Source organism: Halichoerus grypus, chromosome 8, assembly GCF_964656455.1.
Source record: "Halichoerus grypus chromosome 8, mHalGry1.hap1.1, whole genome shotgun sequence".
In the NCBI taxonomy this organism is placed as follows: domain Eukaryota; kingdom Metazoa; phylum Chordata; class Mammalia; order Carnivora; family Phocidae; genus Halichoerus; species Halichoerus grypus.
Genome location: NC_135719.1, coordinates 62175050 through 62199598, shown reverse-complemented (window position 1 = coordinate 62199598; position 24549 = coordinate 62175050). Strand labels below are relative to the sequence as shown.

Sequence of the window (24549 nt, the reverse complement as noted above, 5' to 3'; positions counted from 1 at the left end):
TGTTCTGCAGTTGGTCTAAGAGACTTATTAGAGTTCTTGGCTAAATTGTCTGATCAATTAAGTATTTTAAATCATATTCTTAAGGTTACAGAGCCACTTGAACAAAACTTACTTTGGTTCAGCTTTGGTTCAGCTTCCAACAGTTAATGGTTATTGGAAAATAATTTGGTGGATATATGTAATTGAGATACTCTATGATAAAGAATTCACCTTAATAAACATTGAATTTTGAGCCTGAAATTGATACATAATTTGCAGTGCTTTGAAGGTCCCCATCGATTAGCATTTCATTATTTTCATGCTGCCTTTTTTGGTAGGCCCAGACCTATCTTCTTTGGTAGAGCCTTATCATATAAAAGGGTACACAATATACCAGAAAGACTTAAAAATGTCAGTGATGCAAATAAGTTGCAAGAGTTTAATGACAAAGCAAAACTTAAGTACCAGTTTCTGATTGCTTGTTTTGCAATTTTCAGGAAATAGCATTTTTCCTAGCTCTTGCATTTTTTTATAGGTATAGAAAAGGGCTGGCAGCTATAGAACAGGAGATAGGCTGTAGCAGTTTGAACTGAAGTATCTGGAATCTCACTGACTCGTGTGTCATCAAAGCTATACCAGGCCTGGGTCACTGAGTTCTTGCAGAAAGCAGTGTAGTGGCCACCATCCAGGTCACCGAAGTGGTTCTAGGGGAAGAAGGAATGTCGGACTTAGTATTCACATGCAAATAATTCTATTGGAACAAAAAAGGTAGGGCCAAGAATATTTTTCATAATTGTCCCTTACGCTAAGTTAAAAGGAAGTAGTAATATTGTTAAATCCTACATATGGCCTAACGGCTATATTATTTTTCATTCATTGAACGGCTTATATATTGGGCCCATTGACTATGTAAAGAGCCCGTGAATGAAATAGGATAGTATTTGGCAGCATCGAATATCATTGAATACTGAGCACCTGCTACACATAGACTATTAAAGATTAAAGGAAATTATAAAATAAGAAAAGTGCTCTTTCCTAAATGAGCTTACGGTTTAATTTTGAAGATAGGCTAAGGAGAGACATGAAAAAAAGACAACGTTGGGACAAGACATTTAAACAACTGCATATTGCTACAACACAATCTGAGGAGCTTGGGCAGCAACAACCCCCTTAGTCATGTAGCATCCAAAGAAGAACCTGTTCCATTCTCTTTTTCCCATGTCTTTCCTAACCCAGTAAAGGAATGTGTGAAACAGATGCTGGAGAACCCCACTTCTCAGCAGATGGATGGTGTAGAGCAGGGGTAACAAACCCGTTGCCCTTGGGCCAAATGCAGCCTGTTTTTGCGTGGCCTGGGAGTTAAGAATGCATTTCATATTTTGTATGGTTGAAAAAATAAAAATATTTTGTGATATGTGAAAATTATATAAAACTCAAATTTCAGTAAATAAAGTTTTATGGGGACACAGCCATGCTCATTCATTTTGTTTCTCAGTGGCTGCTTTCACAATACAACAGTAAAGCTGAATAGTTGCAACAGAGACCATATGGCCCATGAAGCCTAAAATATTTACTATCTGGCCTTTTACAGAGTAAGTTTGCTGACCCCTGGTATAGAGGAAAGGTTTTATTTTTTTTATTTTTTTTTATTTTTTTTATTTATTTATTTGTCAGGACAAGCTGGGTAGCAGCAGGGAGAGGGAGAAGCAGGCTCGCCCCTGAGCAGAGAACCCAGTGCGGGGCTTGATCCCAGGATTCTGGGATCATGATCTGAGCTGAAGGCAGATGCTTAACCGACTGAGCCACCCAGGCGTCCCAGGAGATGGATTTTTATAATCATTTCTGACTGAATTCAGCTCTAATACTGCACAATGACCTTAAGAAAATTATTTAAACCTTCTGAGCTTTAATTTCCCCATCTGTGAAAATGGGGTAATAAGACACAGCAGTTATCCGGTATCTGGTATTACAGAACTAGCACACAGGCGGTACTTACTAAATGTTCCCTTAGACCTTCGTTTTCCCTACCTCTCACGTTACATGTTACAAAAATATCTCAAAGCTGACACTTAAAAGATCCAAGCTCTAGTCCTGGTCCTTGCCCTGTGACCTTAAGCTGACATGCTTCAGCTTCCTTATTTATAAAATGGTGCCCATGATAGTATGATGTAATTGGAGAAAAAGACATTTGGTGGATATGTAGTATCCAGAAGATGAAGTATTCTTGTTCTGAATGGATCAAACTAATCACAGCTGGAGTATTATGTTCAGTTTGGATAACTTTATGTAAAAAATTTTTTTTGACATAATAGAAGGTAAAGCATCTTTCTAGACTTAAATTTCAACAGTTAATGGCAGACAATTTGCGTGAAAGCCTTAGTTACAAAACTAAGGAAAGTTGGATAAACTTGGTAAACACACTTTGAAATGCATGGCTGATACTAAAAGATTTTATAGTGAGAGTAATCCCCAGGGGCCAAAAATAGGAAATAAAAGAATAGCCAGATACATGGTTGATACCTGACTGCCCGGGCATAAAGACAGTTCCTAGTCCCTGGAGCTAGGGTGCCCGGATTTCAAAGGTTCCACATGCACAAGAGGTAAAGTCTTAGGTTTCTGCAAGGCGAGGCATTGAATTGGGAGCCACACACACAGCCAGGATTCTTAAAGAGACTCACCCTCAGTAAAGAATAAACTAGTACTTGTCTTAGCTTATGCTCTTGGTGCAGAGACTAAGTCATTCCTGGAATTTGTTACCACAGACTTACTGGAGATTCAAAATTACACTACCTACATGGCCTCAGAAGCCTGTGAATTTATTCTGGGGGTTATTTTGAGAATTATTTGGGTGGCACTTGGCAAAAGGAAAGAGAATTACATTCTGTTTCTGGAGAGGTGTGCCTAATTCAGGCTGTATGGGATACACACACATAAAACCGCAGTGATGCTCAGCTGACAGTTCAGAATTACAGAACACACATGGAAACAACCCCCCATGAGTAAAAGTCAGAAGGCAATAAATGGCATGATTAACAACCCCTCCCGAGGACTTTAGATCATAGATTTACCAAATAAAGACTCCAAAAACATGTTTAAACTGATCAACAGGGGCGCCTGGATGGCTCAGTCGTTGGGCGTCTGCCTTCGGCTCAGGTCATGATCCCAGGATCCTGGGATCGAATCCCGCATCGGGCTCCCTGCTCCGCGGGAAGCCTGCTTCCCCCTCTCCCAGTCCCCCTGCTTGTGTTCCCTCTTTCGCTGTGTCTCTCTCTATCAAATAAATAAATAAATAATCTTAAAAAAAAAAAAAAGTGATAGACAAGGGCGCCTGGATGGCTCAGTCAGTTAAGTGGCTGCCTTCAGCTCAGGTCATGATCCCGGGATCCTGGGATTGAGCCCCACATCGGGCTCCCTGCTCAGCGGGGAGCCTGCTTCTCTCCCTTCCTCAGCCTGCAGCTCCCCCTGCTTGTGCTCTCTGTCAAATAAATGAATGAAATCTTTAAAAAAATAAAAAAATAAAGTGATAGATACTTAAGGAAGCTAACAAAAAACTAAAGAGAACTTCCAGAAGTGAAAAATACTTAAAAATTCAGTATAAAAAAGCTGGTGTAGAAATTAAATAGTACAGGGCGCCTGGGTGGCTCAGTTGGTTAAGCGACTGCCTTCGGCTCAGGTCATGATCCTGGAGTCCCGGGATCGAGTCCCACATCGGGCTCCCTGCTCAGCAGGGAGTCTGCTTCTCCCTCTGACCCTCCCCCCTCTCATGTACTCTCTCTCTCTCTCAAATAAATAAATAAAATCTTTAAAAAAAAAAAAGAAAGAAAGAAATTAAATAGTACATAGAATTGGCGAGACAATGAATAAACTATAAAAATGAAACTAAGGAAATTATCCTGAACGCAGTAGTGATGAAAAATTGAATAAGAAGATTCAGTGTATGCCTAGAAGTTCTAAAAGAAAAGAGTGTATTATAGGAGCAAGACCATATTAAAAGTGATAATGACTGGAAACTATTAATAAAAGTCATGAATCTTCAAATTTGGGAAATAAAACAAACCAAGGGTAAATAAACTGCAGAACAACAAAAGCAAAGAAAAAAATCTTAAAAGCAACCAGAAAGAAAAGATAACCCACATTTCTGCAGAAACTTTACAGGCCAGAAGGGATTGTCCTGATAGCCTCAAAATGCTGCAAGGAAAAAACCTGCAGTGAAGAATACTCCACCCAGCAAGGTTATCATTCAGAAGTGAAAGGGAGATGAGGTGCTCGCTTCGGCACTGCATATACTAAACACTGCAGCGTGACAGAGAAGTTTAGCATGGCCTCTGCATGAGGATGACAGGCAAATTCATTAGAGTTTCCCCAAACAAAGGTGAAAGGAGTTCATCCCCACTAAACCGGCCTTACAAGCAAGGTTAGAGACTTAAGTGAAAAAAGGCCATAAACTAGAAGAAAATTATGAAAGGAAAAATTTTCACAGGTAAAAAAGCAAACACACAGGAAAGGTAGTAGATCAATCACTAAGCTAGAATAAAGGTTAAAACACGCAAGTAGTATAAATTATATTTAGATATAAATTATATCTACAAAAATTACTCAAGGAATATAAAAATGTAAAATAGGACATGGATATACATAAAACTTGGAGGGGGGAGTAAAATGTGCTTTTAGAATGTATTCAAACTTAACCATCACAACTTAATATAGACTGCTATATACAGGGACGCCTGGGTGGCTCAGTCGTTAAGCGTCTGCCTTCGGCTCAGGTCATGATCCCAGGGTCCTGGGATCGAGCCCCACATCGGGCTCCCGTCTCCGCGGGAAGCCTGCTTCTCCCTCTCCCACTCCCACTCCCCCTGCTTGTGTTCCCTCTCTTGTTGTGTCTCTATCAAATAAAATCTTTAAAAAAAAAAAAAAAAAGACTGCTATATACACATAGGATGTTATATATGAACCTCGTGGTAACCACAAACCAAAAACTTAGGATACACAAAAAATAAAGGAGTCCAAGCCTAACACTGAATAAAGTCAGAGAGCAAGAGAAGAAGAAAGGAATAGAGAGGAACTACAAAACAATCAGAAAGCAATTTTAAAAAATTGCAATAAGTACATTCCTATTGACACTTCAAATGGAAATGCGCTATATGATCCAATCAAAAGACAGCATGACTGAATGGATGAAAAATAAGCCCCATCTATAGGCTGCCTAACAAGGGTCTCACCTCAGACCTAAAGACACAGAATGAGGCGCCTGGCTCAGTCGGTATAGTGTGTGACTCTTGATCTCAAGGTTGTAGGTTTGAGCCCCATGTTGGGTGTAGAGATTACTTAAAAATAAAATCTAGGGGCGCCTGGGTGGCTCAGTCATTAAGCGTCTGCCTTCGGCTCAGGTCATGATCCCTGGGTCCTGGGATCGAGCCCCACATCGGGTTCCCTGCTCCGCGGGAAGCCTGCTTCTCCCTCTCCCACTTCCCCTGCTTGTGTTCCCTCTCTGTGTCTCTCTCTGTCAAGTAAAATCTTCAACTAAATAAATAAATAAATAAACAAACAAACAAAAACAAAGTGAAGGGATGGAGAAAGATACTCCCTGTAAATGAAAACAAAAAAGTCTGGGGTGGCAATACTTGTATCAGACAAAGAGACAAGGAAGGGCTTTACCTAATAAGAGATTAATCAAACAAGAGGACATAACAATTGTCAATATCTATGTACCCAGTAGAGGAGCAACCAGATATATAAAGCAAACATTAAAGGGAGTCAGAGAAGATGGTGGATTGGAGGATTCTGAGCTCACCTCGATCCACAGACACAACGAGATAACAGCTACATCTATACAACGAACTCTGAAAATGACCTGAAGACAAGAACAGACCTACCACAGTTAATCTAGAGAGAGGCCACATCAAAAAGGGTAACAAACCTACCACAGTTAATCTAGAGAGAGGCCACATCAAAAAGGGTGGGAGGTATGGAGACAACCAACCCCTGGCAGGACTAACCACAAACAGGAGGGACACCACAAGCACAGAGAAGGGAGAGGATCAGACCCCACACCAGGCACCCCTAACACTGGGGACGTGCCCTGGGAAGATGAGTTCCTAACATCTGGCTTTGAGAACCAGTGGGGATTCACTTTGGGAGCTTCAAAAATCAGTGGGACTTAATGCTAGGAGAGCCAGACGGAAATAGGAATCTGAGTCCTCACCCTTAAAGAACCAGAATAAAAAATAATTCAGCCAGGGGAGATCTGATCCAAGATGGTGATGTAGGAAGACTCTGAATTCACTTTCTCCACAGAACACACCAAATTACATCTATTTATAAAGCAACTCCTCTTGAAGAAGAACTGAGGGCCAACTGAACAGCTTTTGTACAACAGAAGAACAGCAAAAGAGAACAGCAAGAGAAATGGAGACCCAGTAATGAAGGGTCTGTGGGGAGGGATAGTACTGAGGACCAGGAACAGATTCCTATCCTTGGGCATAGGAAAAACAAAAAAAAAACAGCAGTTTAGGAGAGCAACCAGCATGTAAAAGAGCCAGCCCTAAAATTCTGCCGAACAGCAGGGTTGCTGCTAGAACACTTTCCGGGTGGGAGGGGCTGATGGACACCATTTATGCTGCCTTCCACCCTGACAGCATAGACCAGTGCACAGTCCAGGCGCCCTAACCAGCCTGTCCCCAGGCCTAGCCCATACCAGCCCCAGCTGTCCCACCAAGGTGACCACAGCCAGTACACACTGGGAACCCCCCCTGGTTAGCGCTCACAATAGCTCTAGCATTTATGCCAAGGTGACAGGCGCAAAGCATGCTGGAATACTCCAGGCCCACACCACTTCAGATAACAGTGAAGGGATCAATCCAACAAGAGGACATAACAATTGTAAATACCTATGCACCCAACAGTGGAGTACCTAAATATATAAAGCAAATATTAACAGACATAAAGAGATAAATTGATAATAATACAATAATAGTAGAGAACCTTAAAACCGCACTTACATCAATGGACAGATCATCCAGGAAGAAAAAAAAAAAAATAAGGAAACCATGTCTTTGAATGAAACAATAGACAGATGGACATAACAGATATATACAAACATACCATAAAAAAAAAATACACCTTCAAGTACATACACAATATTCTCCAGAATAGATCATATGATAGGCCACAAAAAAATGGCAGTAAATTTAAGAAGATTGAAACCATACCATGCATCTTTTCAGACTACAACAGTGTAAAATTAGAAATCAATCACAAGAAAAAAACTGGAAAAAACACAAAACACGGGGAGGCTAATAAACATGATACTAAACAACCAATAGGTCAATGAAGCAATCAAAGTTATAAAGAAAAAAAATACATGAAAACACAAATGGTCCAAAATCTTTGGGATGCAGCAAAAGCAGTTCTAAGAGGGAAGTTTATAGTAATACAGGCCTGCCTCAAGGAACAAGAAAAACCTCAAATAAACAACCTAACTTTACATCTAAAGGAATTAGAAAAATAACAAAGCCCAAGGTTAGTAGAAGGAAGAAAATAGTAAAGATCAGAGCAGAAATAAAGGTATAGAGATTTTTTAAAATAGAAAAAAATTAATGAAACCAAGAGCTGGTTCCTTGAAAAGATAAAATTGATGAACCCTTAGCCAGATTCATCAAGAAAAAAAGAGAACGGACCCAAATAAATAAACTGAGAAATGAAAGAAGAGGAGTAACCACCAACATGACAGAAATACAAAGGGTTATAAGAAAATATTATAAAAAATTATATACCAACAAATTAGACAACCTAGAAGAAATGGATACATTCCTAGAAACATAATCTTCCAAAATTGAATCAGGAGGAAATAGAAAACCTGAAGAGACCAATCACTAGTAACAAAAGTGACCTAGTGTTCAAAAATCTACCAAAGGGGCACCTGGGTGGCTCAGTTGGTTGAACATCTGCCTTCAGCTCAGGTCGTGATCTCCAGGCCCTGCATCTGGCTCCCTGCTCAGCAGGAGTCTTCTTCTCCCTCTGCCTCTCCCCCCTGCTTGTGTTTACACGTGTGCTCTCGCTCAAATGAATAAATAAAATCTTCAAAAAAAACAAAAACAAACAAACAAACAAAAACCTACCAAAAAATAAAAGTTCCAGACCAGATTGCTTCACAGGGGAATTCTGCCCAACATTTAAAGAAGAGTAATACCCATTCTTCTCAAACTATTCCAAAAAAATAGAAGAGGAAGGAAAGCTTCCAAATTTATTCTATGAAGCCAGGATCATCCTGATACCAAAACAAAAGTCACCACAAAAATGCTATAGGCCAATATCCCTGATGAACATAGAGGCAAAAATCGTCCACAAAAATAGCACCTTGGTGGCTCAGTTGGTTAAGCATCTGCCTTCGGCTCAGGTCATGACCTGGGGGGCCTGGGATCAAGTCCTGCATTGGGCTCCCTGTTCAGTGGGGAGCCTGCTTCTCCCTCTCTCTCTCTGCCCTTCCCCCGACCCCCCCCAACACTTGTCCTTGCTTGCACTCTCATGCTGTCTCTCTCAAATAAGTAAATAAGATCTTTTTAAATAATCCTCCACAAAATATGAAACTGCTTTCAACTACACGTTAAAGGATTATTCACCATGCTCACTTCAACAGCACATATACTAAAATTGGAATGATAGAGATTAGCATGGCCCCTGCATCAGAATGACATTCAAATTTGTGACAATTTGTATACTGAAAAAAAAAAAAATCATTCACCACAATCAAGTGGAATTTATTCTGGAGATGCAAGGATGGTTTAATATTTGCAAATCAATAAACATGATACACTACATCAACAAAACAAGGCATAAAAATCACATGATCACCTCCATAGATGCAGAAAAAGCATTTGGCAAAGTATAACATCCATTCATTTTAAAGTCTCAGTAAAGTGGGTTTAGAAGGAACATACCTCAATATAATAAAGGCCATATATGACAAATCCATAGCTAACATTCAATGGTGAAAAACAGAACTTTTCCTCCAAAATCAGGAACAAGACAAGGATGCCCACTCTCACTTTTATTCAACATAATACTGGAAGTCTTAGCTATAGCAAGCAGACAACAAAAAGAGAAAAAAGAGGCATCCATATTGGTAAAGAAGTTAAACTGTCACTATTTGCAGATGACATGATACTCTACATAGACAATCCTAATGACTCCACCAAAAAACTACTAGAATAAATGAATTCAGTAAAGTTACAGGATACAAAATTAATACCCAGAGGGCTGGGGAGATGGTGGAGTAGAAGGACCCCAAGTTGGCCTCATCCCACAGATCCATCTAGATAACACCCATATCAGCACAAATCACCTAGCAAACAACACAAAGACTGCCAGAACAAACTCCACAACTCAAGACAGGAAAGAGGCCACATGGAGGAAGGTAGGAAGGGTGAAGATGCGGTCTGGGAGCAAAGCAGATGGCACTGAGAAGGGCGGAAAACAGACCTTCACACTGGGGAGCCCATAAACGGGGAGGACGAATCTCTGTAATATTTGCCTTTTATAGTGACAGGGGCTGAATTTCGTGAGTACTTAACATCTGCAGGGCTTGCCTGGAATTTTAAAAAGCATCGGGCTTGGCCCTGGGAGAGACTGGAGGGCGTTAGGAAGCAGAGTCCCCGCCCTCTAAAGAGACAGTGGGACAAACAGCCTGTGCAGATACTGTGTAGAACCAGAGTTTGAAAAAGGCCTGGGGCAGTCGGGAGGGCGAGGGATTTGCTCATCTCGGAGTGTGGCCTGGAGAGGCAGGGATCACAGGGAGACCACTCCAGGAAGAGAGGAGTTGGCAGGCGCAGTTTCCCTCCCTTGTGTCCCCCACACACACCCCCGCATAACAACGGCCGCCTGCGGGACAGAGCACAGCACCGATGCTCCTAATGTGCTTGCATCAAGCCCCAACCCCCGACGCTTGGGCAGATCTGTCCTTCCCAGGCCTGCTCACATCAGTCCTGGCCCTGCGGCCCCTTCCCCCAAAAGACCAGTACAAACCTGTTAGCACCACATCGCCTGAACTGCAGGTCTCGGGGGACATCACTTCCAGCAGTGGTGGGGCAGGTCTCCTTTTGCAAGCAGACCACCACACACCTCAGGGCCCACAACAGGCAAAGACAGCCTCTGCAGACACTGGACTGAAGGAAAAAGAGGCCATGATTCCACAGCACAACATACATAGGACACACTCCCTGATGCGCGAGGTCCTAGGGGACAGGGGACACTGTGCTGCGGGGCACTACAGGACCTCTTCTTCATAGAACTATTTCCATTAAGAGCAAGAGAAGTAGCTGACTTCCCTAACACAGAGAACTAAATGGACACAGAGAGTTAGACAAAATGAAGAGACAGAGAAACATCTCCCAAATGAAAGATCAGGACCAAACCACAGAAAGAGACCAAAGTGAAATGGATACAAGTGATATGCCTGATAAGAGAACTTAAGTAATGATCTCAAAGATACTCACTGGACTTAAGAGTGGAGGGCATCAGTGAGACCCTTAACACAGAGATAAAAAACAAAAAAGGTATCAGCTAGTTCTTTGTTTTACTCAAAAAGCATATCCCTTTTATAGTTCGTGCCGTCTGTGAGCAAAATTTTTCAGTATGTGTGTATATCCCTTTAATAATTGCAGCAGGTTAAGATTAGGAATTCCCTACTTCCTCATTTTCTTATAGGTTTTATTTATTTTTTTTTTTTAAAGGTTTTATTTATTTATTTGAGAGAGAGAATGAGAGACAGAGAGCATGAGAGGGAGGAGGGTCAGAGGGAGAAGCAGACTCCCTGCCGAGCAGGGAGCCCGATGCGGGACTCGATCCCGGGACTCCAGGATCATGACCTGAGCCGAAGGCAGTCGCTTAACCAACTGAGCCACCCAGGCGCCCTCTTATAGGTTTTAAATTTCCAACCTGTTAAGTGAATTTGTAGACCAAATTCCAAAGGAACTTTTTGTGTAGTTGGTTCTTGTAAAATGTGTTTGGTAAACAAACTCATAAGAGTGTTTTAGTATTTATTAAAAGGCTGACCATTTCCTACAGGAAGGTAAGAAAACATAGGTTTTGTTTTATTACAACTTATATAAAGTTGTGTGACAGGGCATCTTCTTTGCTTCCAGAGATTGGGATGGGGTCACTGGGGATTCAGATCCTGGCAGAACTGTCAGCTTTATTCTGACATAATTCTGAGGGTAAGATATGTAAATGATAAAATGATTTGGTTAGCATTTTAGCAATGTTTCAAAGTGTTTTTGTTTATTTTCTAGACTAAATATCAGGTTGGTATGAAGTAAAAACATCTAATGGTTAATTTCCCGTTTGTGTTTTATGTTCTTGAATACTTTTGTTGTTGTTGTTGTTATTTACGGAGATTTAAAAATCATTGTACTTTGGTCAGAAAAATAATAAATATAGCTTATAAATATTAAAAAAAGAACAAGTCAGAGATGAAGAACACAATAAATGAAATTAAAAATACACTTGATGGCATAAATAGCATGCTAGACGAAGCAGAGGAACAAATTAATGATCTGGAAGGCAGAGTAATGGAAAGTAACCAAGCTGAGCAAAGAAGAGGAAAGAAAATTACTTAAATTGAGAATAGTCTCAGGGAACTCGGTGACTCCAAGTATAACAACATCCACATTATAGGGATCTCAGAAGAAATAGAAATAAGGGGGCAGAAAATTCATTTGAAGAAATAATAGCTGAAAACTTCCTTAATCTGGGGAAGGACACAGATATCCAGGTCCAGGAGGCACAGAGATTCCCACCAAAATTCAATGCAAGGAAGTCCACACCAAGACACAAGGTAATTAAAATGGCAAAAAGTAGTGATAACAAGGTTTTTTAAAGAAAAAGAAGACAGTTACATACAAGTGAAACCCCATAAGGCTGTAAGCTGATTTTTCAGCAGGAACTTTGACTATCTCATGTCACCCCCCTCTGGTGTGCAAAGTGCTGAAAAGGAAAATCTACAGGCAAGAATACTCTATCCAGCAAGGCTATCAGTCAAAAGAGAAGGAGAGATAGAGAGTTTCTCAGACAAAAACTGAAGGAGTTCAGGACCACTAAACCAGCCCTACAAGAAATATTAAAGGGGACACTTTGAATGGAAAGAAAGACCATCAGTGAGAGTATGAAAAGTAAAAAACACAAAAGCAGTAAAAATAAATATTTCTGTAAATCAATCAAGGGACTCATAAAATAAAAGGATGCAAAATATGACACCATATACCTAAAACATGGGGGGCAGAGAAGTAAAGAATGGGATTAAACTAAGTGACCATCAACTTAATATACACTGCTATTTGCAGACGTTATATACAAAACTAATGGTAACCATGAATCAAAAACAATGATGTATATGCAACGAATAAAGAAAAAGGAATCCAAGTATATCAAAGAAAGCCAACAAAACATGAAAGAGCAAGAAAGGATCAGAGAATACCTACAGAAACAACCACAAACCAAGTAACAAAATAGCAATAAATACATATCTATCAATAATTACTTTGAATATAAATGGACTGAATGCTCCAGTCAAAAGACATGAGATGACAGCGTGGATTAAAAAAAAAAAAAAAAAAGACCCATCTATATGCTGCCTACAAGAGACTCATTTCAGACCAAGAGAGACCTGCAGATTGAAAGTGGGGGGTGGGGGTGGGTGGGATGCAGAAATATTTATCATGCAAATGGATGCCAAAAGAAATCTGGGGTAGCAGTACTTACATCAGACAAAATAGATTTTTTAAAAAATATTTAATTAATTTATTTATTTGAGAGAGAGGGAGAGCACACACAGAGGGAGAGAGAGAAGCAGACTCCCCACTGAGCAGGGAGCCTGATCCCAGGACCCTGAGGTAATGACCTGAGCCAAAGGCAGATGCTTAACCAACTGAGCCACCCAGGTGCCCCACAAAATAGACTTTAAAACAAAGACTGTAACAGGAGACAAAGAAGGACACTACATAAAAATAAAGGGGACAATCCAACAAGAGGCTATAATAATTGTACATATTTATGCACCCAACATAGAAGCACCCAAATACATAAAACAGTTAATAACAAACATAAAGGAACTAATTGATAATAATATAATAATAGTAAAGGACTTTAACACCCCTCTTACATCAATGGACACATTATCTAAACAGAAAATCAACAAGAAAACAATGGCTTTGAACGATGACACAATGGACCAGATGGATTCACCAGATATATTCAAACATTCCATCCTAAGACATCAGACTACACATTCTTTTCAAGTACACAAGGAACATTCTCCAGAATAGATCACATGTTAGGCCACAAAACAAGTCTTGACAAATTCAAGAAGATCAAAGCATACCATGCATCTTTTCTGACCACAACGCTATCAAACTAGAAATAAACAAGACAGACTCTGGAAAGAGCACAAATATGTGGAAGTTAAATAACATGCTAGTACACACTGAGTGGGTCAACCAAGAAATCAAAGAAATAAAAAGTTACATGGAAACAAATGAAAATGAAAACAAAATGATCTAAAATCTTTGGGATGCAGCAAAAGCAGTTCTAAGAGGGAAGTTTATAGCAATACAGGGCTACCTCAAGAAGCAAGAAAAAGCTCAAAAACCTAACCTTAGGCCGAAAGGAGCTAGAAAAAGAAGAACAAGTACAACCCCAAAACAGCAGAAGGAAGGAAATAATAAAGATTAGAGCAGAAATAAATGATAAACTAAAAAAACAACAGGACAGAACAATGAAACCAGGTGCTGATTCTTTAAAAAGATAACATAATTGATAAACCTCTAGCAAGACTCATTGAAAAAAAGATAGAACCAAATAAAGAAAATTACTAACAAAAGAGGAGAAATAACACCACAGAAATACAAACAATTGTAACAGAATATTATGAAAATCTATATGCCAACAAATTGGACAGCATAGAAGAAATGGATAAATATCTAGAAACATATAACCTACCAAAGCTAAAGAAGAAGAAATAGAAAATTTGAACAGATCTATCACCAGCAATGAAATTGAAGCAGTAACCAAAAAACTCCCCAAAAAACTGAAGTCCAGGACCAGATGGCTTCACAGGTGAATTCTACCAAACATGTAAAGAAGAGCTAATGTCATTCTTCTTGAACTAGTCCAAAAAATTCAAGAGGAAGGAAAATGTCCAAATTCATTCTATGAGACCAGTATCACCCTGATACCAAAATCAGATTAAAACACACACACACACACACACACACACACACACAAAGAGAACTACAGGCCAATATCTCTCATGAATATAGATCCAAAAATCCTCAACAAAATATTAGCAAACCAAATCAAACAGCTTATTAAAAAAATCATTTACCACAAACAAGTGGGATTTTTTTTTTTTTTTTTTTTTAAGATTTTATTATTTGACAGAGAGATAGCACAAGTAGGCAGAGCGGCAGGCAGAGGGAGAGGGAGAAGCAGGCTCTCTACTGAGCAGGGAGCCCGATGTGGGGCATCATCACAGGACCCTGGGATCATGACCTGAGCTGAAGGCAGACGCTTAACCAACTGAGCCACCCAGGCGCCCCACAAGTGGGATTTCATATTAGGATGCAAGGGTGGTTCAATATTTACAAAACAATGTGATACATTTCATCAATAAGATAAATAATAAAAACCGTATGATCATTCCAATAGATATAGAAAAAGTATTTGACAAAGTACAATATTCATTCATGATAAAAACACTCTGCAAAGTAGGTCTAGAGGGAACAATAATCTTAACATAATAAATGCCATAAATGAAAACCCAGAGTCAGCATCATTCTCAATGGGGACAACCTGAGAGTTTTCCCCCTAAGATCAGGAACAAGACAAGAATGTCCACTCTCACCACTTTTATTCAACATAGTACTGGAAGTCCTAGCCACAGAAATTAGACAACATAAAGAAATAAAAGTCATCCAAATTCATAAGGAAGAAGTAAAACTCTGTTTGCAGATGACATATAGAAAACCCTAAACACTCAAAAAACTAAAGACCAAAAAAACTACTAGAACTGATAAATGATTTCAGTAAAGTTGCAGGATATAAAATCAATGTACAGAAATCTGTTGCATTCCTATACACTAATAATGAGGCAGAATACAGTGAAATTAAGAAAACAATTCCATTTACAATTGCACCAGAACTATAAAATATCTAGGAATAAACTTAACCAAAGAGGTGAAAGACCTGTACTCTGAAAACTATAAAACACTGATGAAAGAAATTTAAGACAATGCAAAGAAATGGAAAGACATTCCATGCTCATGGATTAGAAGAACAAATATTGTTAAAATGTCTATGCTACCTAGAATAAGCTATACATTCAATGCAATCCCTATCAAAATACCATCAACTTTTTTCACAGAGTTGGAAGAAATAATCCTAAAATTTGTATGGAACCAGAAAAGACCCCGAATAACCAAAGGAATGTTGAAAAAGAAAACCAAAGCTGGTGTCATCACAATCCCAGACTTCGAGCTCTATTACAAAGCTGTCATCATCAAGACAGTCTGGTACTGGCACAAAAACAGACACATAGATCAATGGAACAGAATAGAGAGCCCAGAAATGGACCCTCAACTCTGTGGTCAACTAATCTTTGACAAAACAGGAAAGAATGTCCAATGGAAAAAAGGGAGTCTCTTCAACAAATGATGTTGGGAAAATTGGACAGCCACATGCAGAATGAAACTGGACCATTTCCTTACACCACACAAAAAAATAGATTCAAAATGGATGAAAGACCTAAATGTGAGACAGGAATCCATCAAAATCCTAGAGGAGAACACAGGCAGCAACCTCTGTGACCTCAGCCACGGCAACTTCTTGCTGGACACGTCTCCAAAGGCAAGGAAACAAAGGTAAAAATGAACTCTTGGGACTTCATCAAGATAAAAAGCTTTTGCACAGCAAAGGAAACAATCAACAAAACCAAAAGACAACCAACAGAATGGGAGAAGATATTTGCAAATGACATATCAGAGAAAGGGCTAGTATCCAAAATCTATAAAGAACTTATCAAACTCAATACCCAAAGAACAAATAATCCAATCAAGAAAAGGGCAGAAGACATGAACAGACGTTTCTGCAAAGATGACATCCAAATGGCCAACAGACACATGAAAATGTGCTCAACATCACTCTGTATCAGGCAAATACAAATCAAAACCTCAATGAGATACAATCTCACACCAGTCAGGATGGCTAAAGTTAACAAGTCAGGAAACGACAGATGTTGGCGGGGATGCGGAGAAAAGGAAACCCTCCTACACTGTTGGTGGGAATGCAAGCTGGTGCAGCCACTCTGGAAAACAGTATGGAGGTTCCTCAAAAAGTTGAAAATGAAAAAAAAAAAGAAAAAGTTGAAAACGGAGCTACCCTACAATCCAGCAATTGCACTACTAGGGATTAACCCAAAGATACAGATGTAAAATGAAGGGGCACCTGCACCCCAATGTTTATAGCAGCAATGTTCACAATAGCCAAACTATAGAAAGAGCCCAGATGTCCATTGACAGATGAATGGATAAAGAAGATGTGGCATAGAGATGCCTGGGTGGCTTAGTTAGGCGGCTACCTTCGGCTCAGGTCATGATCCCAGGGTCCTGGGATTGAGTCCCACATTGGGCTCCTTGCTCAGCAGGGAGCCTGCTTCTCCCTCTCCTTCTCTGCTCCCCCTGCTTCTGCTCTCGCTCTCTCTTACAAATAAATAAAATCTTTAAATAAAGATACACACACACAATTGAATACTACTCACCTATCAAAAAAATGAAATCTTGCCATTTGCAACGATGTGGATGGAACTAGAGGGTATTATGCTAAGCAAAATGAGTCAATCAGAGAAAGACAAGTATCACATAATCTCACTCATCTGTGGAATTTAAGAAACAAAACAGAGGATCATGGGGAAGGGAGGAAAAAAATAAAACAAGACAAAATCAGAGAGGGAGACAAACCATAAGAGACTCAATCATAGGAAACAAATTGAGCGCTGCTGGAGGGGAGGGGAGTGGGGGGGATGGGGTAACTGGGTAATGGACACTGAGGGCATGTGATATAATAAGCACTGGGTATTTTATAAGACTGATGAATCACTGACCTCTACCTCTGAAACTAATAATACATTACATGTTAATTAATTGAATTTAAATAAAAATTTTAAAAATAATGACCAAATAGTATTTATCCCAGCAATGCAAGTGTAGTAAAATTAGAAAATCTTTAAATGTAATTGACCATATTAGCAGATTATAAAGGATTCAGGAAAACCATAGCATCTCAATTATTGTTGGAAAAAAAGTTTAATGAAATTCAATACCTTTACAAACATGCACAAAACTGTTAGCAAAACCAGAATAGAAGGAACAATCCATACCCTGATAAAGTGTAGCTACTAAAAAGCTACAGCAAGCATCATTGTTAATTGTTCTCTTTAAAATGAAGGAAAAAAAAAAGATTTCAATACAGTTCTTTCAACCATCAATTAGTCAAACAAACAACAGTAGAGATAGCTTTGAATAACACAAGTTTAACTTCCATGACATAAGGAAGCTGGATCCTAATAAATAGAAATACACAAGCCTCAACACATGTAAAAGAATTTGTTTTATACAGATCATAATCTTTTAACACAATAAAACTAGCAGTCAATGCAAAAAAGATATATAATACAAAAATAATATGGCTCAAGGAGCAGAGTGGGTCAGGTATTATAGGTGAATTGATAGCTCATCTATAATGCTGGGTAATGGATGCATTAGGGTTCCTTATATTGTCCTCTCTATTTTGTGTTTGAAGGGTTCTATAAAAAGGTGGTAGGCAGTGAAAATACTATCTAGAGAAACATCTGTAGTTTTAAATGCTTATATGTGAAAGAACAGACTGAATGTTAATGAACTAAGCTCCCAGTTTAAAACAGTAAGAGAATGAACCCAAGAAAAGTGGAAAAAGATAATAAAATTAGAAGATCAATGAACCAGAAAACAAAGATATAAGGAGAATCAAAAAATCAAAAGTTGGTCCTTTGAAAAGACTTCAACAATAGAGACATTAATAAGATTGATCAAGAAAAAAATACAAAGCAATGGTAAGTACATAAAATTAGAAATGAAAAAAAGGTACAGATATCTAAAGATCCAGCAGAAATTTTAAATTTTGGGGGGGCACCTGGGTGGCTCAGTTGTTAAGCGTCTGCCTTCGGCTCAGGTCATGATCTCAGGGTCCTGGGATCGAGCCCCACATTGGGCTCCCTGCTCCGCGGGAAGCCTGCTTCTCCCTCTCCCACTCCCCCTGCTTGTGTTCCTGCTCTCGTTCTCTCTCTCTCTCTCTCTCTGAGAAAGAAAAAGAAAATTTTTTAACACCCTAAAAAAGTTATGCCAGAAAACTGAACGCTCTGATGAAATGGACAAATACTCAGAAAATTATAACTTATCAAACCGATGGAAGAAGAAAATACAAAGCCTGTAGAGACCTACAAGCATTAAAGAAATTATACCAGGAGTTAACAATCACCCCTCAAAGGGAAGTGCACGCCCAGGTGGGCTTACAGGTGAGTTCTATCAGTCCTTCAAGAAACTTACCACAGCCTTACACAAACTTCTGTACAAGAGGAAGAAAAGCTCCTCTAACTCATGAGGTCCGTTTAACCTTGATACTTATACTAGACAAAGGGTATAAGGAAGAAAAGCAGAGATAACGCTCATTCAAGAGATTATTGCAAAATCCTAAAGTGTGGTAAACCAAATCAAGCAAAATACATCTCAGATAATAATGACCAAACAGTATTTACCCAGCAGTGCAAGGGTAGTAAAAGTAAAGGGTAGTAAGTTAGAACATCTATAAATATAATTCAACATATGAACAGATTAAAAAGGGTTCAGGAGGGCCATTTCTCAATTATTGTAGAGACAAAGATTTAATAAAATTCACTACCTTTACAAACATGCACAAAAAGTGTTAGCAAAACCAAAATAGAAGGAAGTATCAATAACCTGATAAAGTATAGCTACTAAAACACAGCAAGCATAATCCTTGACTATTCCCTTTAAAAATGAAGAAAAAAGGGGTACTCACTCAAGATAGCGATGTAGAATCGTGCGCTCACCTCCTCCCAGGGACTCGCCAAAAACCAACAGGGCTTGCATCCGTGAGACCCACAAGGCTATAACAAGCTATAACGGCTCTTAAAGTGTTCAGACTCACCTGTCCCAGGGTGCAACACAGAGGCAGCCAATTGAGAGGTGCCCAGGCTTGACGTGAATGAGGCTCATCTGCTAATTTTAAAGCACTGGCCTGCGTTAAGGGCAGGCATCTAATTCAGCACACATGGGGAGTCCTGCAGGCCTGCGGGAGCCATCTTCACATCCCCCTCTGCCATGCTCCAGAGTGCTAGCGTCTCCCAGAGTGGAGCTGGTTTCTGTGAATGCCATCCAAGGGATTCCCCATAACTGCCTAGCTCTGGTGGCCGGGGGAGCTTGTGTTCCTGGGTCCTACAGGATTACAACAATCAGAGAGACAGTTCCTGGCAAGCTATCACCCCCAAGACACTGGACAGACAGCAGAATGAGACACACGCCCAGTCTTTCTGTGAAAGAGGCCTATTTGCTTGTCCTGGGGCTTCATGAAGCCCGAGGAGAAGGCTTTAGGTTTGGCACACAACTAGGTGCCAACAGAGGTGCTGTCGAGGCTCTAGGCTGGTAGATGCCATCTTCACGTTCTCCCTCTGCCTTGCTACAACTTACTGGTATCTCCCAGAAGGGAGGTTTTACATTCATCTGGGGTCCTGATTTTTCCGACTGTGGCCCAAGGAACACCTCCAGACTGCCTTGGCTTTGGTGGTCAGCTAGCCTTTATGCATGTGGTCCCACAGAACTGTATGTACATATTGGCATACTTTAAAAGCTGCTGCCTGAGGGCCTGTCTTCCAGTATGTCTAAATCTAGCTGCTGACCAAGATCCTCCCTTTTGGGACATTTAACACACCCTCAACTACTGGAAACCATCAAAAATAAAATAGGCTGCTTGGACAACACAAAGGGTTGACGGCATGAATGAACGTTGCATAATTTTGAGTGATAAGAGCCAGACACAAAAGAGTACATGCTGTATGATCCTATTTCCATACAGCACAAAAGCTGGCAAAACCTACCCTGCCAGGAGTCAGTGGTTTGCCTGACTAGAATTGGGCACAAGGCTAGTTAGGGTATTAGTGAGGGCCTACCTGAACTGTAGTCTGGTTCCATGGGCCAGTCCACTTTTTGAAAATTCATTGAGTTTTGCATTTGTGATATGGCTTTTTCTATGTATGTATGTTTTACTTCAATAAAAAGTTTATTTTTTTTTAAAAATGAAGAAATAGGGGCACCTGGGTGGCTCAGTCAGTTCAGCGTCTGCCTTCAGCTCAGGTCATGATCCCAGGGTCCTGGGATCGAGTCCTGCATTGGGCTCCCTGCTCCGTGGGGAGCCTGCTTCTCTCTCTGCCCCTGCCTCTCTGTCTCTCATGAATAAATATTTTTTAAAAAAAGAAAAGAAACAAATTATTAGTATCTTATACAAACTGTGCCAGAGAATAGAATAGAATAGAATGGCCAATGCCTTTTATGAGGCTAGAATAAGGCCCAAAACAAAAACAAAAAGACAGTATGAGAAAGAAAGTTAGTTTCTCAATTGCGAAAATAAATACAAAAATGTAAAAACACTTTTAGCCAAAAAAAAAAAAACTCAGGTAGAAAATCAATGTCATTCGCTATGTTAATAAATTAAGGGAAAGATTTAGGTAAGATATCCTTAAAATGTCATCTGGGAAAACATACACACATACACACAGATATCTATATATAAACAAAGTTCCATGTGTCAGCACATGGCAATGCATTCTATAAAACCGTAGAAGCAAAATACTGGCAACACCTAAGTGCCCAGCAACAGGAGAAACAATAAATAGATACAATGGATTACTAAAAGCGGTTACAATGACTGTACTAAAGCTAATGTATCATGTGGATGAATATAAAAATAACATGAGGGGAAAAAGTCACAGAAGAATATGTGCAGTATGATACCATATGCATAAAACATGCAAAACAATCCTACATAGCATGTACGGACACATACGTGCGTCACAAAGTATGAAAGAGTGTATAGAAATAATACACCCCAAATTCAGAACAGTGGTTACAACAGGGAGTGGAGGGCAGTGGGATCATTAAACATACACACAATTTTATTTTATTTTATTTTTTTAAAGATTTTATTTATTTATTTGAGAGAGAGAATGAGATAGAGAGAGCATGAGAGGGGGGAGGGTCAGGGAGAAGCAGACTCCCTGCTGAGCAGGGAGCCCGATGCAGGACTCGATCCCAGGACTCGAGGATCATGACCTGAGCCAAAGGCAGTTGCTTAACCAACTGAGCCACCCAGGCGCCCAAACATACACACAATTTTATCTAGGATATTTTATTCTTAACATTGGTGGAGGGTAATGTGAATACTTACTGTGTTTTCTGTTCCTGAAATATTTCAAAATTTTAGTCTTTTTTTAATTTTTTTTTTAAGATTTTATTTATTTATTTGACAGAGAGAGAGAGAGCACAAGTAGGCAGAGTGGCAGGCAGAGGGAGAGGGAGAAGCAGACTCCCCGCCGAGCAGGGAGCCCTTAGATGGCTTGATCCCAGGACCCGGGGATCATGACCCAAGCCGAAGGCAGATGCCCAACTGACTAAGCCACCCAGGCATCCCTAAAAAGTCTTTCTAAAAACCAATCACTTGAAGAGGGTTGAAGGAAGTAAATACTGTTAGCATATGTTTGCTACTTTCAAATATTTGAAGGAACATCATGTATAAGAAAAAAAAAAGAATGTGTTTCATTTTGCTAACATGTATGTACAAGTATTTAACTGTAAAGCCACATACATACTGTTATCTGTATGTTATTATACTATATATTGTCGTAACTCTATGTTATTACTGTTATTACTACAAAGCACAGAATTAGGACAAACAGAAGAAATTACAGGAGGAAGGCAGATATGTATCAACTATTAGAGGCAGCATAATGGCGTAATGAGAACGGGACTGTCTGGGGGGTCAGCATGCCTCGCTTCAGACCTTGGCTCTGCCCTTTGTAGGCGATACGATTGAGGCAGATTATTGAACCCCTCTGTGCTGTTCTCCAGCCTGTAAAATGGGGATAATAATGGTGCTTACCTCACAGGGCTATATAAGGATTAAATGATTCTTTGCAAAGTGCTTAGAACGGTGCCCGGTACATAGCAAGCCCTATACGTTTGTAAAATAAATCAAACAAACCTGGCAGGTAAAGATCCCGCCTTGTAAAGCAGTAAGCTCTTCTTCAAGGGCTCCTGCAAAGGCTGGGAATATATCGGTTTGGGGTCTAGCATACTTCTCAAACTCCAATATGCATTCGGATCACGTGGAGATCTTGCTAAAATCCATGTTCTGAGTCAGTAAGCCTCGGGGGGAGCCTGAAAATCTTTACTTCGGAGAGGTGGTGCCAGGGCTCCTGCCGACTACAGCTTGAGGAGCAGAACTCAAGGCCTTTCCCTGTGGCCGGACATCATAGCTTCAAAGATGCTTAGTTCTTATTGCCAGTCCATCATCAACTGACAGTTGATTCTAAATTCTAAATTCTAAATCTATTTCTCTTTCAAAACCAACTTTTGGCCCCTCAATTAGCTGATAATAATTTAAACACTAAAAGGATTACAAATTTATAGGAGGCTTGGGGTGACTCTATACAAATGTTTATCTTCCCTTAATGTAGGTAATTACATACTTTTTTTTTTAAGATTTATTTATTTATTTATTTATTTGACACAGAGAGAGAGACAGCTAGAGTGGGAACACAAGCAGGGGGAGCAGGAGAGAAGCAGGCTCCTGGCTGAGCGGGGAGCCCGATGCGGGGCTCGATCCCAGGACCCTGGGATCATGACCTGAGCCGAAGGCAGACACTTAACGACTGAGCCACCCAGGCACCCCCATACTTTTTTTTTTTTAAAACAAATTCAGCTCTCTGTCTTTTGGATTTTCTTAAAGAAGAAACACATAATGAGAAATGTAAACAGTGAAATACAGGGGAGGCGGTTCCTGTGTCATTTTGGAATCCACAGTAGAGTCTAAATTTGATGTGGTAGAGAGGAGGATGTCACTTTAGATCTCCAGTAGGGAAGTGAGAAGGAAAAGCTCCTGTGAGGGCAGGATAAATGAGAAAGAAGGGGAATGTCAAGGCTTGAAGTAAGGAGGAAAAGTAAAGGAGGATCATTTTTTAAAGTTTGAAGGTATGGTTGAGATGTGAAAGAGGTTAAAGAGTGGGACTAACATTTTATAATGTATTAATTCAACAAGCTGAATAGGCAGATGAGACTTGGGTGTATCAGAAGATCCTGGCGAAGCATATGGGCTCTGGTGGGAGCCCTCCCATCTGCTGTGCGCCCCGCTGGACCTCCAGGTTCTAAAGACTGTTAACACCATGATCCAGAATGGAAACCCGGAGAATGGCTTCGTGCTTGGGGCTGTTTGACGTTGTGGGGAGTTCTGGGTGATTTGGTCTGAATTATACTCCATGCTTTCTTTCCTTCAGGGAATCCTCAATAATGATGGTTGACTTAGAACCAAAGGGAACCCCCACAGAGTTTCCTTAGGACTAGATGCACACAGGCAGTGACTCCTCTGGGACTATTCCATGTGGAGTGTCAGGGGGGTTTGGCCATAGAGTGGCTCATGAATATTCAACATAAAGCTATCGATACTAACTTCTGCTGCCCCCACAGCCTAATTTGCAAATGCCCCCAGATCTGAAATAACCAATGAGTGGAGGGAAAGTGAGGAGTCCGGGGACAGGACATTTTATTTTTCCATTATTCTACCGTTTGAAGTCAACACAGAAAGTTCCAGGCTCTATATTTTGCCTTAAAAAGAATATAGGAGAAGTGAGGGAAAGATGAGAGTAGGCATTCAAGTAGATAATGCTACAGTTTTCTTTAAATTTGTGCTATTTTAAATAGTATTTTACTCACCACCACTGCACAGAGGTTATATTTAGGGTGTTTCCGAAAAACTGGACAAATGTAAGGAGTAAGGTCCAAGTTAATGAGTGGGTAATGAATATCCGTTCTCAATTTCCTTTTCATTGTACCCAGAATGTCAAATCTGGAGAGAGAATAAATGTGTGAAATATAAAGTAAGTTTGTAAACCACTCGTGAATGAAGTCTACATACCTTGGTAAATTCCAACTACAGTTAAAAGTAACTTCTTGGAAAGATAATTTGGCACAGACCCGTACATAATTTTTTTCTTATCTATGTATTTATAATATGCACATCCACAAGGATCACCCGAAATGAGAATGGGTGTGCCAGGGGTGTGGGTCAGGGGGTGAGATGGTACAGAGTCAATCCTGTGAGAGAAGATGGAGACAAAGCCAGGCTTGGCATCAGGGAGTAGAAATCACATTGATTGACTCAGCTTTTCCTTATCTTGATTTTAGCACACGTCGTCTCGGC

At 40.0% G+C, this 24549-nt stretch overlaps 1 protein-coding gene and 2 non-coding genes across 3 annotated transcripts in view; 2 read left to right on the top strand and 1 right to left on the bottom strand.

Moving 5' to 3' along the window:
- Positions 1-491: 491 nt before the first annotated feature.
- USP50 (ubiquitin specific peptidase 50) overlaps positions 492-24549 on the bottom strand; it is a 33617-nt gene continuing 9559 nt past the window's right edge. Inside the window, exons 6-7 of the mRNA XM_036101930.2 lie at positions 24063-24195; positions 492-683 (exon numbers count right to left, since the gene is read on the bottom strand). Of these exons, the coding sequence (XP_035957823.1) occupies positions 492-683; positions 24063-24195 (325 nt within the window). The remainder of the gene's footprint in view (positions 684-24062; positions 24196-24549) is intronic.
- Positions 4244-4349, top strand: LOC118542046 (U6 spliceosomal RNA). The gene has a single exon (XR_004920389.1). It is a non-coding gene; the product is annotated as a U6 spliceosomal RNA (small nuclear RNA).
- Positions 8602-8703, top strand: LOC118542045 (U6 spliceosomal RNA). Its single transcript, XR_004920388.1, has one exon. It is a non-coding gene; the product is annotated as a U6 spliceosomal RNA (small nuclear RNA).